Genomic DNA, 18942 nt, shown 5'->3' with positions numbered 1-18942 from the left:
GTAAAATCACGAAATCTAAAACTTAAGGCCCCCCCAGAGTCGGGGAAGGCGTCGGGGCTCACCCTGGTTGTTTCCCTGCGCCGACTCGGAGATGCTGACGCCCAGCTGGCTGCCGTAGGAGTTGATGCCCATCATGGAGCTGTGGGCAGGGGAGCTGGACAGCGCCGGGATCTGCGCGGGGTTGCGCGGCACGCTGTACAGCGCCTCGGCGATGTCGGCCGCGCGCTTCAGGATCAGGTCCTGCGGATGAGGGAGAGCTCAGGGACGGGGATGGAGCAGCGGGGAACCCCCCCGGGGCGTGGGGCTGCGCCGTCCCACCCCCGCCGGCCTGACCTGGTTGTTGTGGGGGGTCCCGTACAGGGCCTCGACCAGGTCAGCGGCTCTTTTCAGCAGCATCTCCTGTGGGGCAGAGGGGAAGAGGTGTTTTAAGGGCCGAAAAATATCTCTGGTCAATAAAATGGAGTGAAATGGATATGTAATAAATGAAGAAAAATAAACAAAACAAAACAAATGTGTATAATAAAGAGAATTAATAAAAAATAAAAATAAATGTGTGATAAATACAGAAAATAAACAACAAAATAAAAAATAAATATATAATAAGTAAAGAAAACAAACAAACAAAAATAACAATAAATTAAATAGACATTAAATAAAAATTTAAAGGTATATAAGTAAAATAACAATAAAATAATAAAATAGAACAGGAGGAAATAAATAAAATACAACAATAAATTGGATAAGACAGAACAGACTAGGCTAGCCTAAAGTAAAATTAAAAATAAATACAGTTATTAGACAAATAGACTAGACTAGACTAGACTAGGCTAGACTAGACTAGAGTAGAATAGAATAGAATAGAATAGAATAGAATAGAATAGAATAGAATAGAATAGAATAGAATAGAATAGAATAGAATAGAATAGAATAGAATAGAATAGAATAGAATAGAATAGTTACAGAAATAAAATAAAAGCACGAGCCAGGATTCTCTCAAGTGACTCCAGTGTTTGTGTGAGGTCACTCTGAGGTGGGGTACTCTCACCAGGTGTTATTTGCCAGGTACCTGAGGGATTTAAGCCCTCCCGGTGGGTCAGAGCAGCCCCCCAAAGCACGAGTCCCTCTGGAGGCAGCGGGGGCTGATCCCGGCTCGGCCCCGCCGTGCCCGGGGCTGCTCCGTGACCCGGAGCTCTCCAGAGTCCTGAACCTGCTGCACCTCAGCAGCGCCAAAAGCGGAGTCGAACCCCAGCTGTGCCCGCTCCCCCGGGGATTTCAGTGGATCCTTTCGCATGGCCACACGAAGGTGTGAAGGATTCAACACATTCCTTTGTGTGGACACAGCATTTGGGCTCAGGGACTTGCCACCATGGATAGGGCAGAGCTCAAGGACAATGAACTGGGAACGTTCCCTGGGCTCAATTTAGCAGCAAAATTACACAGAGAATGTTTGAACTCTAGCACACAAAAATCGCTGTGGGTTCTACACAATCCCATTCTTGCCAGAGTTACAACTACTTGGTGAATTCAGATGTGATTGGCATTCAAGATAGGATTGTGTCTCTTTTAGGAATTAGAGGTGAAAGAGCACATTTAGTGGGCTGGGTGAAATGCTTAAAATTATTTTACCTTAGCTAATCTTTCAGGGTCCCCAGGATGTCTTGGGATGACCTTCTGCAGCCTTTGGAAGCCGTAATCTATGGTAGGTTCATTTAGAGCTGGAAGGAAAGCATCAAACCCCACCACATTATACGAGGGTATCTAAACACGTATTTTTATATGGCTCTGTCTCAATAGGGCAACAAAGAAACCACAACTTCTGCACTTAAAACTGCTCCAGTTTCCCCAGCTGACTTCTCATCCTCTATCAAAAGCTGAATGAATAATTTGCAAGATGCAGCCGCACTGTCACAAAATCCTCCTTTTTAAGGACAGATGTTTCACTCTGGACAAAACCATGACAGCGATAAAGCGAATTATGAGACAAACACGCACCAGAACAGGTCTTCTCCTGCTGGTTACACAGCCAGGAATCAGACAGCCGTGTTCGCTCCTCGAATAAACACATCCCACACACGCCCCCAACGTTTTGCATTCCCAAAGTAGGGCACGGCCCTTCATTAGACACATTCCCTTCCCCAGTTGTGTGTTCTGCATACGCCGCCACTTCCCTGTAATGATCTGAATCTCTGGTGGATAAACCAGGATATTTTGACCCAGATCCTCGGTTAGCAATAGCTGGCAGAGCCCTGCTGGCATCGCTGATGATTTCAGAAAACTTCAGGCACCTTCCTGGTCTCTGCTAGGAAATCGCAGCAACAATAATCGAATTTCCTATTCAAACTCCAATTTAAATTGGTGCAGAACCCAAAAATTCAGCTTGCGGTGTTCTGAGTGCTCGGGCTCTGCTTGCTTCCAACACCTCGGCAGTGCCACCGTGCACCAGCACAGTCACAGGGATGTTTTTCTTTGAATTCCCTTATTCTTCAGAATGCACATTTTAACACAAATGACACATTCATGCTGAGGATTCTGCGAATATTTTCATGACACGTTTAATAAGTAACATATGTAAGTCCTTTAGTACTACCCTCAGTCAGAGCTGGCTTAGACCTTCTTGTACCATTTGCGGCTGTTTTGGGGGGCGGTAAATATATTTATTTTTCAAAATAACTATCATTGGCACAGCTGAAAACCCCTGATTGCAAGAGATGCTGATGGTTCTTACTGAATCACCCAAAATATCCTGAGCACCTCGCAGGAGAACCGTCTCCTGCACCAGGAGATGAACCCATCAAGTGAGACAGACTTTTACACTGATCCAGGCTCCCTGTTCATCCCTGCTCTCTGTTTATCCCTGTCTGCCTTTGGTATAACAACAGGAAGGTAAAAGGTCGCATTCCCCACTGAGATACATTTTATATTTACTTTTTATTAAATAATTATGGCATGGCATGGAGCTTAAATATTACAGGAGATAATCGAGTGGGAATTGAGCAGAGAAAACCCAGACCTGAGAATTTAGTCTTGGCTATACTTAGAATGTCTTTGCTCTCCACTGGGAGCCATTCTGGTTTGCTTAAGGAGTTTAATAATACACATTTCAACCGCCACAGAATCTACATCCCGTTTGGGAAGAGGAGTTTCTTTTTGGGGGGTGGGTTATTTTGCCAATAATCTTGAGAATTAGAGGCCAATTCTCTCAAGAGCCTAAATATTCTTATGTGCCATTTCTCGTCTTGATCACAAATCTATCCATTTAAGTTACATATCTAAAGCTAAAGAAATGTGAAATATATAGGAATTCAAACATGTGAAATATACAGGAACTCAAATATATATAAAGTTACTAAAAACAGCTAGTGGGAATAGGCAAAATGCTAATTCAGGAAGAAGAAGCTGGCTATAATTCAACAAACATTTTTCTAATGGATTGACGTGGTCAGTCTCAACCTGATAGATCAACAGCAGCAAATAATTTCCCAACAATGCTGAATTGTTCTCAATCAATGTGGACATTATGTCTTCCAGCACAAAGGTTTTCTGTGCAGCCTGCAACAAAATTGTCCACTACTGGTTTTACTCATTAATGGAACAAAAATATCTCTGTTGTGAAATCCTGTGAAAAACCAACACCGAGTATTTGGAGGAGTAAATGACACCTTCCCAAGTGGAGGCCAAAGATGAAGAATCCACCAGAAAGATTAAGCAGCTTCTCCACAATCCCACTCCCACTGAGCAAAGAGCTGCTGGGTCAGGAGTGATTTACCTGTGTGTTACATAGAAATATGCCAGAATTATGTCCAAATGCTTTGGGGTTCATGGATTTTGACAGCATGAATGGGTCTGACACACAAGCAGGCTGTGCATTATTTCCTAGAAATCAGATATCTGAAATGAAACCCCTCAGACAATGGACTCCGGTACAAAATCCCTTTGGCAACCCTCAAAGCCAGAGTTTCAGGCTCAAGGGGCCTCTTGAACTTCCCAAAACAGTTTAAAAAACTGGGCATGGCATGATGTAATTCATGCACAAAAAAGAACCCACCTAGGGAATCAACTAAATTATCAGTGAGCCTGTAAACCTCTCCTTAGCATGACTTTTAACAACAGATTTGTTGGATAAGAGTAGGGAGGGAGCAAAATGTGTCACCAACTACCTGGCTTTATTTATGTGAGGCTCAGAGTCAGGACAGTGCCTCCTCTTCAATGTTCTTTACCTTTCAAAACCTGTATTTCCATCTTAAAAGCTATTCTGACTTGCTGGAATAGGAGGGGAAGAAGAATCTCAGAGCTGAGCAAGTTCTTCCGGGAGACTCGGCTGCATCTGCCAGAGCTGCAGCAGCAGCTCAGCCCCTCTCTGCAACACCCACCCGGCACAGTGCTGACACTGAAAACACTCATTGTCTCAGCACACACCAAAGCACATCAGACTGCTGGAGGAGGAGGGTGCAGGATTCGCCCTGAGTGCTGATATCACCCCGGGAGATGTGGGAAAGGGCCACGTCCGACAGCTCTGCACCTCACCTCGGATTTACCCCACAAAGCACAGAGAAAACAGCAGAATCAAAGTCTGGGTGTCTCTAGAAACATCCCGAACCCATGAAGCTGCAGTTTTTGTAGTGGGCTGCCCAGCCTTTGAGGTGTTAACAGAGAAAAGGCACCTGTGGTATCAAAGTTTGCACCATGGAATGGTTTGGGTTGGAAGGGACATTTAAAATCACCTTGTTCTGCCCTGCTGCCATGGGCAGGCACACCTGCCACTAGTCCTGGATGCTCCAAGCCCTGTCCAACCTGGCCTTGGACACTCCCAGGGAAGGGGCAGGCACAGATTCTCTGGGCACCTCTGTGCCAGGGCCTCACCTCCCTCGCAGGGAGGAATTTCTTCCGTAAATCTCACCTAAATTTCCCCTCTTTCAGTGCCAACCCATTACTCCTGGTCCTGTCACTACAGTTCTTGATGAAGGGCCCCTCACTGGTTTTCCTGTCAGCCCCCTCAGATCCTGCAATTCTCTATTTCCCCCATGTCTCTCACAGGCTAAAGCAGTGACAGCAGGAAATGCTTTGTCACCTCAGCGTTTTTCTGTCCAAGGGAACTCACTCTTCCAATTTATAGAGCTCTCTGCATCCTTGTAAGTGTTGTTTCTCACAAGCAGAAAACAAGGGCTCCGATCTCCTTACAAGATTTAGCAAAGCAGCACCTTCCCATCCCTGGATCCTGGCACGGAGGCTGATACAGCACAACCCAGAGCCCAACCTCTCCCACAGATGATTTTATATTGCTTTGCTCTGACAAGGTAACCCCTGGAGGATTTCTGCTCAGCAAGGAAAATTATGTTCCAAATCTCCCTGATATACACATTTCCAGGTTAGCATCCCTGTGACAAAGTAAACGCAGAGCTGTGATCAAAGCTGAGCTAGGAAAGCCTGCAAGATGTGCCCTCAGCTGGCATAAACTGGCGTGTTATTAAAGCCAAGGGAACTATAATGGAACCACTTACAGCAGCAGAGAATTTGAATTTGTGTCGTATTAAAAGCGGAAGATGAAGCTACAGCAAGATTAGCAGCAGAGAACAAATGTCTTTTTTATTCCAGGAGCAGCTGATGAAAGGAAAGCAGCACAGAACAGGGATGTGTACACAACCTGTGTCCTCACCAGATGAAGGCACACACAGGGACTGAGTGTTTGGGTGTGGTGATTTAAAAGCAGGCTTTTGTCCCTCATTTTAGGTATTTCATCTCTTACTTCAACTGCTAAAGTTGGTTCAGCGGCTGCCATTGCCCTCCAAGCCTGAGCCATTTCTCTGGGTTTTTGCTCTACTCCCCAGCACATCGTCACATGTCTACAGAATCCTGCTGGCCTCTCTCTGGCAGGGGGTTTTCCACGTGGCAACCTCATGGAAAAGTCCACACGTCCCATTTTTGGCCGTGAGAGGAGGCTGATGGCCGGGTTGCAGCACCCTGAGCGAGAGCGCTTTGGAGTGGAAACGCTGAGAGCCCCAGAGGTGCCGCAGTGCCAGCACAGCACACTTTGCAGCAGCCCGACACAGAGACACGTTACAGGACACAGATGAGCTCCCACAACAGCCTCACTGTGCCACGTGGATCTACCCTTGAAATGCAGAGCTAATTTTTTATTTTCGTCTTTCCAACTGTTCGCCATTTTCTTCTTCGAACAATCTTAGTGCAACTCTTTCCAAAAAAAAAAAAAAAAATCAAATATAATCAGGTTGAACATAAATATTTGGTTGTATATTCTGTAGGCAGACCTAAGCTGTGACAGCAGTTGGGAAAAATATCAACGCGCAGTAAAAAATGCCTTATGAAACCTCCTCCTTACACTCCCCCAAATGTCACCACTGCCAGAGAGGCCTTGGAAGAGCGAGAGAGTAAATTAATTAATTAATTAATTAATTAATCAAACCGAGGGTTGTCAATACCAATCACTGACACAGCTCCTGCAGCCCAAACCCTGTTGGAACCCTGGGCATGGAGAATTCCAGAACTTTCTGTGCTGCCAGGCTCTGACCCCCCAGCAAACCCTGCACTGACCCGAGGCCGTGGAAAAGGCTCCAGAATGGAGTGACAGCGCTGGGATTGTGGGTGTGTGGTTGGGATAGAAGTGTGTGACAGCACAGGGTGCAGAACTGAGAGCTGAAGGGTTCAGAACACAGGAACAGAGATAAAGCGAGATGGAGGATTTAGGGCGGAGGCTGAGTCCTTCTTTTTCACCTTCTTCTTCCTGGGTCTGGGTGGGATTTTGGAATTGGGAAGAAAAATCCGCATTGTGGGCCAGGGGTGTTTGGTTATTGGGTTAAAAGTGATAATAATTGAGGTGTCATTTCATAATTGGACAAATTGTGATTAAACAGCCTTGTAGAGAAATAGATAGGAGCCATTTTTACTTTGTTAGCTAGAAGTGCTGTAGAACTTTCAGCGTGTGAGACTGTAACATAGATAAAAATTAATGAACATCTGAGTCCAAACACAAAATACCATCTCGAGCATTTAATCCCAACTCTGGCAGAAAAAAAAGATAAAAGCAACCAAACCCCAGGCACCCACCTGTGTAAATGAACCTGCCTGGTGCTCCCTTGCAGAACTGTTTGGATTTGTAGGACAATGTCACCTCCACCACGCCGGGAATGTGCCGGGGAGGCGTCTGCACGCGGATGGCGTGAGGTGTGATCAGCTGGGAATGGCAACAGGAGAGGCACCGTCAGGGGGCTGCTCTAATCTTTTGCTTCACGAGTAAATTATGGAAGAGTTTGGGTTGGAAGGAACCTAAAGATCATCCAGTTCCACCCCCAGTGAGCACCTTTCTCCATCCCACATTGCTCCAAGTCCTGCTCAGCCTTGGACACTTCCAGGGATGGGGCAGCCACAGCTTCTCTGGGCTACCTGTGCCAGGGTACCTCCATAAAAAAATGTCATTCTCATCTCCAACTCTACCCTTGTTCACTTTAAAACCATTCCCCCTTCTTCTGACATCACAGGCTTCAGTAAAAACTCTTTATTTTTTATTGTCACTGTGGATCAGCAGAGGGATACAGCTGGGTCAGTTCCTGGCCTCCAGGAGAGGATCACACATTTTAGGATAAATTATCAAGAAACTCGTACTGTTAAGCCCATTGGTTAATTGATGGCTTAACCCTGGTCTCAGATGGATTATTTTTTTTTTCCTCCTTCCCAAACTCAAACCCTTTCTTTATTTCTCTACCTTTACTTATGTAAATAAACCTGTGTAAATAATAAACCCAGTGGAAAAACTGGTAGAGTTACATACATTAAGTTCATCGGTGGGTAAAAAAAAGACATGGGAGTATCAAATGTCTCCTTCAGCTCATATCAGGAGACAATTTCCAATTTCTTTGATTTTATAGATGCCTAGAATTGTTCAGATCCATTCTGGGTATCACTCAATAATATCACAGGGAAAGGAAAACACAATTCCATGAATTCCCCTCACAGAGGTTTCTATGTCCCACCTCACACAGCACCGTGGAACGGGAACAGGAATTAACCCCGAGGAGGGAAGTGTCCCCAGCTCAGGGGCGCAGCTGTACCCACCTCGCTCCACACCAGCATGGTCCCAAACACCACCTGCAGCCCATCGAAGAAGTTGTCCCCGATGATGATCACCATGGCTCCCCCCGTGGTCCAGCCCTCGCTTGGGCTGATGGCTTTGATGCAGGGCGTGGCTGCGCAGAACAAAATTTAAAAAAAAATCAAAACTTCCCTTTAAGGTTTCTTTTTTTTAATCCCCCCAACAGCTTCGAGGCTGTTTGCAGGCCTGGGTGTAAATCAATCCCTGTGAGCACCAAATATCCCAAATGAGGCAAAACTGCAGCTCCACCCATCCACACCTGGGAATTCCCAAATTCCCGCTGCTGGCAGAGGCCTAGGACAAGTGCCTTCCAGCCATCCACCCATGAAGGCTGCTCAGCACTGCACAAACCCCAGGATGTTCAGAAAAAAATAAATATATGAATAAAGGAGTGTTTTCTGCCTTGCAAGTGTTAATTACTTGCCTATTCATTACTGGCACTTAACGTCGTGTCATTAAAGCCTAATAGGCCAACTGTAGTGGGTGCAAAAATGAAAGGCTTAAATGGTTGTGCAGAGGCTGCTTAAAAAAACCCAAAATAACTCCCACTCATTAGCATATGATCCCACAGACACAAACCCTGTGGAAAAAAAGGTAGGGTCACATTCATTAAGTTTATCAACGGGTGAAAGAAGATATGGGAATATCAAATGTCTCCTCCAATTCATATCAGGAGATAATTTCTAATAATTTTCTTGATTTTATAGAGTATTTTTCTTTTTTTTTTTACTTCTCTCTTCCATATGTTCAAGACCTCTGGACTGTGCATCCCATCAGGAACCCAATATGGTTTCCAGGCCATAACCAAAGTCAATCCATCACTCCATTCCCAATGTTGACAGGGTCAGAGGTGGAGGGGAACTTTGGCAGTGCTCCAAAAACATGAGACTCCTTTGAACAGCCAGTCAATCACATCCAATCAGTCAAGGAAAAACTGGATGGCTTCCTAGGCTAGGAATCCTGGGATTTTCCTTCTACCATTTCACTGCCCGCTGGGGGAGAATTAACACCACTCTGAATTCTTTACTGATTCAATCATTTTCTTCCAGTTCATTAATTCTTCTTTTAGGTTGATACAGGGCACAGTTAAGAAGTGGGGCAGCAAAACATTATAATGAAATAATATCCTTGCTTGTCTTTTCTACTAACATCACCAGCTCTTCTCACTTTCCGTGGCTGCAGGAGAGGGAAAAGCAGGCACTGATAGCATTTTCCAGCATTTTCCCAGTTGTTTTCCAGCGCTGTCTGCGTGAGGGAGGTGGAATGTTTTGGGAATGAAGAGGGAGAGGAGGGACCAAACGTTTTGAAACTTAACAGATACAAGAATTTGTAATTGCTTGAATACAGTCCCCAACCCATCCTGGAGCTGGCCATGAGTCTGGCTTAGCCAAACAAACTCACATCAATTAGTGTCAGCTCCCTCTGCGCATCGTTAGGCTCCGTGCACAGTTTGTTTAAGGGAACCAGTGACACTTTTTCATACACATCTTGTGCTGGAACGGCTCTGTTTAACTAAGATGTCATCTTGCCTAATTTGCCTGAAATCAAATCTATCCCAGCTGAATGAGAGGGCTGAAATCTAGATAATACTTGGTGTTTCTGTGTTTTTCATCTTTGCAGTACATACTAATTAATAAATTGCAGGGGGAGGGGGAGCCAGTCCCTTAGATGTGAGGAGGATCATATTTTGCATGCAGTAGACACTGTTTTCCTGCCTCTGCCTTCCCCAAACCCCCTGAGGCTCTGCAATTCCCCCTTCGCTCTCCTTCCCTCCTGAAAACAAACAGAAGTGGAAGAATGGGTAATTTCTGCTCTGCTCTCCAGACAGAACTCCCACCTTCCGAGGGGTCGAGTCTCCTCGCTCTCCTCCCGTGCTTGGAGTTGTTGTGCACAAACATGTTGTCAGACACTGCCAGCACGTGCCCATCCACGTTCACTGTTGTTGATAGCACCACCTGGATATTTAGAAAGAGAAGGAAAAAAAAAAAAAAAAAAAAAAAAAAAACCAAAAACAGCCAGGTAAACGATTTGTTCGAAATTGAGCTTGTTAAGGATTAATTATTCAGTTCGGCCGAACCCTTGTTTTGCAAAATGGCAGCGCGCCCTGCAGGGGTTTACAAGAAGGGGAGAAAATATTTTCAGCCTCCATTCAGTGCATTAATTGGATTTAACACAGCATCCTGTGGGCTGTGTAGAAGCCTCACTGTATAATGCCCCAGCTCCTGCAGGATGGAAACTCCATGAAAACACGACCTAATGTCATGCCTGGTTTTGACACGGGAGTGCACGGTGCCTCCTGAAAAATCATCTGAGCCTGAGCACCCCAAACCAAGCAGCAGGTTTTAAACCTCAGCCTCCATGACTGGGCTCCAACCTGCATTCTCAGGAAGTAACTGTATGTGTTAATTAATCCCACTTTAGTTTTTACAGTATCCAAAGCTCTGAATCCCATCAATCCAGAAATATGTGTGACTTCAAACCACAAACTTTAGGGGAAAACAAACAGCGTTTTAAATCCTGAAAGAAGATGCCCTCTGACTGAGTGGTTTTGGCCATCAGTTGGTGTAAATCAGCTTAATTCCACCCCACCGCCACACCTACAGTAATGCACAGCCGCGGAGAGTCAAACCCTGGATGTGTTCCTGGATTTTCACAGCCTCAGCTGTCACAGCCGAGGTAAGAGAACGTCAAGCTCTAATTGTTGATAAAACTCTATTCAGCACAGAGCAGGAGAGACCTTGCCCTCCCCAGGCTTAGGCGAGCTTAAAGAACACTTTCTTTCTCGAGACAACTCTAATTCATTCCAAAAGGCTCTTGTCATCCTGTACTCTTATACTTCTCAAGCATTCTTGTCACAGAATGTGTTGCTTTTCGTGTGCCAACTGATTTCCTCATTCCCATTAGGGTGGGGTGTGACTCCATCCAAAGGGAACGCTTCCCTCATGACATAGCTGAGCCCACTCAGATGCACTTCATTATTTTCCCTTAAACAATGGAAATAAATTTTAGTCTCTCACTGGCCAGCCCAGAGCACACTGTGGCAAAGGGGAATAGGCCTGAATTATTCCAGTGTCTGGAATATTTACGACAAGTGTTTAAATTGCAACCAAATGTAAAAAAAAAAAAAAAAAGAAAAAGGAAAAAAAAGAAAAAAAAAAAGAAGTGTGTCTTGTATATACAGTTACACTATAGAATAGAGACATCTCTGAGCTCACTTACACAAGTGGGATAAATCCACACCCAGGTGCTCCCAGGAAGAGAGGATAGAGGCAGCCTTCAAGTGTTCACATGTAGACTAGAACTGTGGAATGTCCTGAGTGGAAAAGGGACCCATGGGAATCATCCAGCCCAGCTCCTGGCCCTGCACAGACACCCCAAAATCCCACCCTGGGCATCCCTGTGAGCACTGTCTGGATGCTTCTGGAGCTCTGGCAGCTGGTCCCTGGGTCCTGTCCCTGTCCCAGAGCAGGGCTCAGTGTTGGAATCATCCTTTGGGTTGTGCACAACACAAGAGACACATTTTGGTAGGAGACATAGAGACCCCACAGCAATGGCAGGGTAATGGCAAGAACCAGTCCAGAAGAAAATTGTTGAGCATCCTCTGCTCCCTGAGCCAGCAGGAATGGAAGGTTCTAGACCTTCTAGACCTTTGAGACCTTCAAGACCTTCAAGACCTTCTAGACCTCTCTCCATGTGTGGTTCCATTTTTATCCACCTCTCCCATCCACGACAGGAGGGCCAGGGCCACTGGGCCTGACACAGGCTGGGTGAATTCACCCAGGGTGAATAAACACCTGGGGTTTAACAGGTGTTTAATAAACACAGCATTCTCATGGACAGGACCAGATGCAAAGTTCAGATCTGGAGCAGAACCTTTCAAAGTTTGGGGCCTTTTTTGCTGTAACCTGAATTTCAGCAGAGACCTTTGTCATTGCTGCACCACTGCCGCCCAGCTCCTCATCCGTGGTGTGGAGAAAGGACACGTGAGATCACGGACATCAAACTGACTGAACTTCTTCACTTTGCCCCAGCCATTCCCTCTGCCTGGTGGAGATCACAATACAATTGTTTTATTCTGGATATTAAAACTCAATGTTTTATGGATAAAAGGAGGAGGAATGTGCATTCCACCATGGTCCCTAACTCCCAGGCCCTTCCCTTTCACAAGCCAACTGCTTTCCCCCAGTGAGTATTTCCTGGGTCACGAAGGGTGACCCTTTCCATCTGGAATCAATCAGTCAACTCCTGACAACTTCCTGAAACACCTCACTCCATTTCCTGTTCTCTCCCCCTTCCCTCTTTTCCCCCTGGTTTGCTTCACTCTTCAAAACTGCAGGCCACAGCAGCTTAATGTTAGAGGGTCAGACACAGTTAGACTCCAAAACACTACACAAGAACACCTTTGACCTTCAAAAATCTTTACATCTTAGCCAAACAAATCAAGGTCAACGTTTCTTGCCATTACCTTGTTAACCATTTCTATGCATTTTTGCCAATACCCTCCTGAACACGTATTTATCAACAGCACTTGTTCTCCCAACGTCGTAAAATAGTCCAAGCTCTTTTTTTAAAAAAAGAAATCTGTATTTAGTGCTGATGAAAGGTGATGGGCAAAGTTCCCTGGAGGTTTAAATCCTAACTTTTGCCCACAGCATTGGCAAACGGTTCCGGGGAGTTTTTCTTCTCTTGTCCTGATGGTGCCACTTCTTGTGTATGATAATTTGGCTTCTTTGCCTATTCTCAGTGGATGACCTTTTACCTAGCACCATTTGTTAATGCAAAATTTAATCCAAAGGGACTGATCTGAGAACAACAAAATAGGTCAGGTAGGCCATGGATTGTGGTAATTAAGGCTGAGGGCCAAATTCTGGGCACAGACAGCATAAAAACTACAGATTTTGTGTCACCCAAAAGCTGGACCACACTGTCACCTCTGCTGCGGTTTCAGAGGAGAGCGATCAAGAAAGAAAGAGAGAGGACAATGTGTTATTCCTTCATCCTTCCAAACACAGATCCCATCTCCCTCAGAACCCTGGGGGAATTACAGGATTCTAAGCTGTTTTCACACTCCTCGAGGTTCTCCCTGCCAATCTGCAGAGGTCTTCTCATCAGCTGAGAGGCCACAGCCACAAACCAGAGATTCCCCAGCAGCCCTGGAGAAACGCCGGAGCTGTATCTCCACATTATTTTTGTTTCCCAGGTGGATTTCTGTAATGCAATCCTCGCTCAGAACCCACGGGGAGGGTTCACCTCCCGTGACATCCAGCCAAAGTGTCTTTAGAACATTAAACTCGGCCTCTCCGAGCTGCGCTGCCCCTCCTTCACCTCCCCGCACAGCTCGGGGGGGTTGCGTTTCTTTACAAACCTTCACCTGGGAACTACAAATTTCCCTCCCCCAGCTATTATGGTGTATCAGTGTTTTTATATTCTAAAGAGTGCTGCTCTTCGGATCACAGATATGCAAATCCGTTCGCATCCCCGGATATAAAATCTGTATCAGTCACAGACACCTATTTAGACATATGGTACAAACATTCCAGGCATACAGGCATTTACTTACATGTAACATATCTCATCACTGTGTAAATGATCTCTCTCAAAAAAAATTCCTGTTACCATTCCAAGTGTGGAAAAAATTCTTTATGACATTGTACATCTGGAAACAATATTGCATTCCTGATGCACTTTCCCTTACAACTCTCTAGTCACAGCTCCATGTTATTTTAACTTTAAAAAAAAAAAAAAAAAAACAAAAACACCCCAAATCTGCTATGAGGATTTAATAAATTATTATTATTATTATTATTATTATTATTATTATTATTATTATTATTATTATTTTCCAGCTGAGTGGAAGGAAAGATGTCAGGCCTCATCCTGCTGCCTGGACTTGGGCAGGGCTCCCATTGATGTCAACAGGAATTTTGGTTGAGGGAGTAACACAGGAGGAGAGCCTGGATATGATGGGTTTGCTTCAGAGCTGGGTTAGGAATAACATAAACAATGTGAAAAAAATGCCAGCGGCTTCACTCTGCTCAAAACTTCCATGGAATTCTTTGGGAAATCCTCTCCAGGACCCTGAGCCTCCAAACTGGGGGCTGACGGGACAAACTGGGCACTTGGCCTTCATCCCCAGGGATCTGAAGGTTCTTGGGACACTTGGGACTCCACTCCTGGGTCGCTGGCACCTTGTCTCCTGCCGTTACCCGAACAAACCAAACCAAGGTTACAGCCAAACCAAGGAGCTGCTCTCACAAAACCTTTTGCAACCATTCCCACCTCCTGCCTTTGGCACTCGGCTTGTTTTAAAGCCTGACGATGAGGGAATTTATGGCGTGCAGCCTAAATTTATTCCTAGTCAGTTTACACTTACCATTAGCTTTAAAATGATTATTTCCCTACCTGAGGGTAATTTCAGAGAGCAGTTCCATCCCTCCCCAGTGCAAGGATTTGAGCCGAGCTCTTGTCCAGCCCCTGTCCCCTCAGTGACCCATTCCTGCACCTGTTCCAATGTCATTTTGCTCTCTTTTGACCGCAGTTAACCCAGTGTATTGTACCCAAATGAGAAACCAGAGGGGCCCAATGCAGCAAATCCCCCTCCCTTCTGCTGGCAGCCTGAGACAGAGTGGATCTCATCTGTGGTTGGTTTTTAAGGGATGAGACATCACTCTGGGAGCTCTTTCCCCGTGGATATTTGGCGTTCAGGTCTGAGCACGTCAAGCTCCTTGAGTATTTTTTTCTCTTGCAGTTGAGTCAGTCCTTCCCTTACTCACACAGAATCTAGATTAACGTCACCTTTTCTTGGGTCACTCGGTACCCGATGGAGAAATCTGCCCCCTCCAGTAACGGGCCGGGGCTCTGCTGGCACCAGCTCCGTTTGTTCTGCAGTCTATACCTGGGGAGATTAGTCCCCCCATGATGATTATTCCATGTAGAACTCACCTCTGGCAGCAGTTCAGTGATCCATATCCATATCCCAGCCTGACCACCGGGGTCTCTGGCACATCCCCTCCCCATCAGCCTGAACAGGATTCCCATTCAGAGCAGTTGTTTTATCCTTGCCATCCCTTTTTCTCCCTACAGCCTACATTCCTAACTCTCAATATCATCCCCCCCTTCCCCATCATTTTCCATCTCCCTGAGTGACACAGACCCCTCAGAGCTGTGGATTAGAGCGAGCTGGGTGAAATCCCAGCCCCAGCCAGCTTTGCTCACGTGCCTGATGATGAACTGATCCAACCACTCCGAGGTCAGGAAGGAAACCTCCCCAGGGATGCACCTTATTATTTTTCCTTTCTCTTCCTCCCCAGAGCCTCTAGAGGAGGGGGGGATACCTGCCAGGAAACATTCCATGTCATGTTTTCTGCTGAAAACAGAGGGCAATTACTGACCTCTCTCTTTTAGCTCCTAAAAAAAGGACTTTGGTTGAAAGCTGACCAGGGTTGGTACCGATTTCTGCTGCCTCCTACCCCTCCCTGGCACTGCAGGACCCGTTTAATCACTCTGCTCCTGCAGGAAGCAGAATTCCCAATCAACAGGAGCCTAATGTGTGAGCACCAGGTCTCAGCCGAAGCATTTCAGCCGAAGAGCCTCATCTCAATTCCACAGAATTATTGTCCCCCTTTACACACCGGTCGTTACCATTAAAGTATCATTGGGCTTCAACCAAGTTCTGCAGGAGAATTTCTCATTAAATGGAGGGAATAGTTTTTATTTTTTATTTTATTTTAAGTTCCATTCCTCACTGAGAACACAGCCCTTCCTAATACCCGTGTAAACTGAATTTGCAGAAGAGCTGAACTCAAACCCTGTGTTTCAACTGGTGATTTTAGGATGATTTTTTACCTCAGTTTTCCACCCAGCAGCCTTATTTGGAAATATTTTAATTGATAAATAACCAATATTTGTTTCCGTTAAATTCACAAGGCCACGTTTCTCAATCTCTGTGGGGTTTGGGCAGCCATCAAGTAACTATGAAAGTATCCCTTAATTCTAGAAATATTCCCTTTCTTTTAGTTCTAGAAGGATTCTCTTTCCCTGCTTTGGCACTGACAGACATTGAAATTGTGATTCATAAGAAAATCATGTTACTACAGGGGAAAAAAACACCCCCACTAAAATAATGGCCACACGTGCCTTAACTTCTGATGTAAAACACCGTTTTCAACAGCATAAACCCATTGCAGTTGGTTAAAAATAAAAGGAAGGCAAGAGAATTTAATTGTATTTTTGAAGCTCTACTTAATATCAAAGCAAATTTCCAGTAGTCCATGGGATCACAAAGCAGCTGGTGTTGCCCTCCAAACTAAAGAATTATAATAAAAACCCACAACTCTTCGGGCATCTGGAGCTGCAGTAAATTTACAAGGCAGCGTTAATGTAGCCTTTCCTCCCCTTTCCTCTCATCACCCCCCCCTTTTTTTTTTTAATGGTACACATGAAACCCAACATTTAATTTATCCTAATATATTACCAGTACAGTATGAGACATCTGAATCTTGTCATGGCTCTGGAAGTGAGGCCGGGGCCGGGTTTGGTCACTGGATCCCGGTGCCTTGGGACTTTGGGGAAGAGCCAAACCAAGCCCAAACTGTGCAGCTTCACACCCATCTCTAATCAGAAGCATTATCTGGACACTTTTCCAGTCGTGAGAAACCAAAATTCTGTGCTGGAAATCTCAGTAGGATGCACTGTAAGGCACTATTTCCAAGTGTCTTATTTGTATTTGTGTCTCATCAACAAGCCTCAGGTCTGGGATTTCATTCAGGCTCCTTTAAAGAGCAAAAATGGGGTTGGGTGAGACCCTTTCAGGCCCAGGTTTCAGTATTTTATTCCATTCAATAATTCAGTATTTTAAATCATATTTCAGTTAGATTTGAATGAGAACTTTGATCGAAGGATTCTCTCCGCTGTTTTGTTTAGCAACCACAGAAGAAAAGGAGAACCCTGATGTCTCCTGGAGGTTTGACAAGCACTACCCCATTGAAAATGAAAATATTTGGTTCTGCAGAAGAACATGGACAGGAATTGCAGCACACTTAGATGAGCATTGCTGCAGAATTCTGTTTGCATAAGGAAAGTGAAGTGCTTGGAAATGTCTGGAAAAGGAGGGACTTAATAACAACAGCTGTACAAATAATTTATTGGGAGAAAACCAGCAGAGGTCTTAGATACAGCCCAAGACTGAAACATAATGAATTAAATCACAAAATGAATAAACCACTCTACTGCACTGTGGGTTTTTGACCCTGCTTTTACTCTGCTCACAGGTTCCTGCACTGGCAGGATCCACAACTGTCCCTTCACACCTAACAGGCAACTCTGCACGTTCATCACTTTGCCTGGTGAATCTATTAACAATTAAAATGAAAATTAACACGTCCAAAGTGTGCAAGCAGACCACCAATATTTTAAAGTCTTTTTTTTCCCCCCCCCAACTCTTGACTTTCAGGGTTGCTGACAGACCGTGTCCAGCAAAAGGGATTTGTCAAAAATTTTAAAACAGAAAGCTCAACAAACACACACACACAAACACAAAAAAAAAACAACAACAAAAAAACCAAAACCAAAACAAACAAACAAACAAACAACCCACAAAAAAACAAAAACAAAAAGAAAAGTGTTCAGAAGCCACAGGAAAGTTCAAGAACACTCCTAACTTTTGTTGTGTTCAGGGAAGCAATGATTCTATCCTTAGAAACCAGGAGGCAGACAGAAAACAAGCTGTCTTTGCCTATCGTCCCTACCGTTCATCATGGCTAATTTGCTTTGGAACACGGAGCTTTGTTATTCCCAAGGTGTCAAATTTTAGCAATTTGAGCCACTTTCTGTGTCTTTTTTTATCCACTCTGACCTCTGCAGCCCAGAACAAAGCTCAGCAGCCCACGTGTCCAGCTTTGAAGGAGCCTGAATGAAGATCCTGCTCTCACCCGAAACCTCAAGAATTCTGCAATTTGTCTCCAAGGTTTCGGTTCCGTAACTCTGAGAAAAGGTTGGCGTTGTGCAGGGGAGGGTTGATTAAAAAATTCAACTGAACTTGGTGGTTTTAAAGCCTGATCTTGATTAATCTGGGGGCCTGAACTGAATTCTCACACTGAGACTCGAAGGGGACGAACTCTCACGGACTGAAAGTGCAGGAGGAGTTGAAGTTATCCCTGAGAAACAGAACCCTGGAGGTTCCCTCAGCTCTGTTCTCCCAGTTTGGCATGTTTGGAGGCAGAAAACCCAGCTGATCCCAGCTCATTCTCCTCAATAAGGTGCTGATTTTGGTACAGAGATCAAAAAGCAAGGCCAGGTTCTATTTAAGGCATTATTTCCAAGTCTCTTATTTGTATTTGTGTCTCATCAACAAAGCCTCAGGTCCGGGCTTTCATTCAGGCTCCATTAAAAAGCAAAATTGGGGTTGGGTGAGACCCTTTCAGGCCCAGGTTTTAGTATTTTTATTTCATTCAATAATTCAGTATTTTAAATCATATTTCAGTATGATTTGAATGAGAGCTTTGATAGAAGGATTCTCTCTGTTGTTTTGTTTAACAACCACGGAAGAAAAGGAGAATCCTGAGGTCTGCCGTGAAATACTGCCAAAATATCTCCCGTGCAGGAGAGCTGCCAGGTAGAGGGGCTGAGGAAGGAAGGAATTCCACCCCCAGCCACGTGATCCTGCAGGATTGGGTTGAATTTCCCTCTTCAAGGTTTCCCTGGATATCTGAGGCTTTTGGGCTCTGTCACATCCCCATTTGGGTGAGGGGGCACCAAGAATAATGCTGAGACCACAGAGATTTCTGCCACCACCCCACCCCCAAAAAATCAGATCCAAACTCCTCCTGCAGCTCAGCATC

General features: G+C 45.0%; 1 protein-coding gene across 1 annotated transcript in view; it reads right to left on the bottom strand.

Annotated features, from left to right (window-relative positions):
- The window catches only part of EBF2 (EBF transcription factor 2), a 123369-nt gene that overhangs the window by 11187 nt on the left and 93240 nt on the right, over positions 1 to 18942 (bottom strand). The window contains exons 8-13 of the mRNA XM_040087654.2: positions 9942 to 10059; positions 8068 to 8198; positions 7063 to 7189; positions 1627 to 1715; positions 334 to 399; positions 63 to 240 (exon numbers count right to left, since the gene is read on the bottom strand). Of these exons, the coding sequence (XP_039943588.1) occupies positions 63 to 240; positions 334 to 399; positions 1627 to 1715; positions 7063 to 7189; positions 8068 to 8198; positions 9942 to 10059 (709 nt within the window). The remainder of the gene's footprint in view (positions 1 to 62; positions 241 to 333; positions 400 to 1626; positions 1716 to 7062; positions 7190 to 8067; positions 8199 to 9941; positions 10060 to 18942) is intronic.

The sequence above is a fragment of the Hirundo rustica genome, chromosome 28, assembly GCF_015227805.2.
Source record: "Hirundo rustica isolate bHirRus1 chromosome 28, bHirRus1.pri.v3, whole genome shotgun sequence".
Taxonomy (NCBI): Eukaryota; Metazoa; Chordata; class Aves; order Passeriformes; family Hirundinidae; genus Hirundo; species Hirundo rustica.
This window is presented reverse-complemented; position numbering and strand designations above follow the sequence as displayed.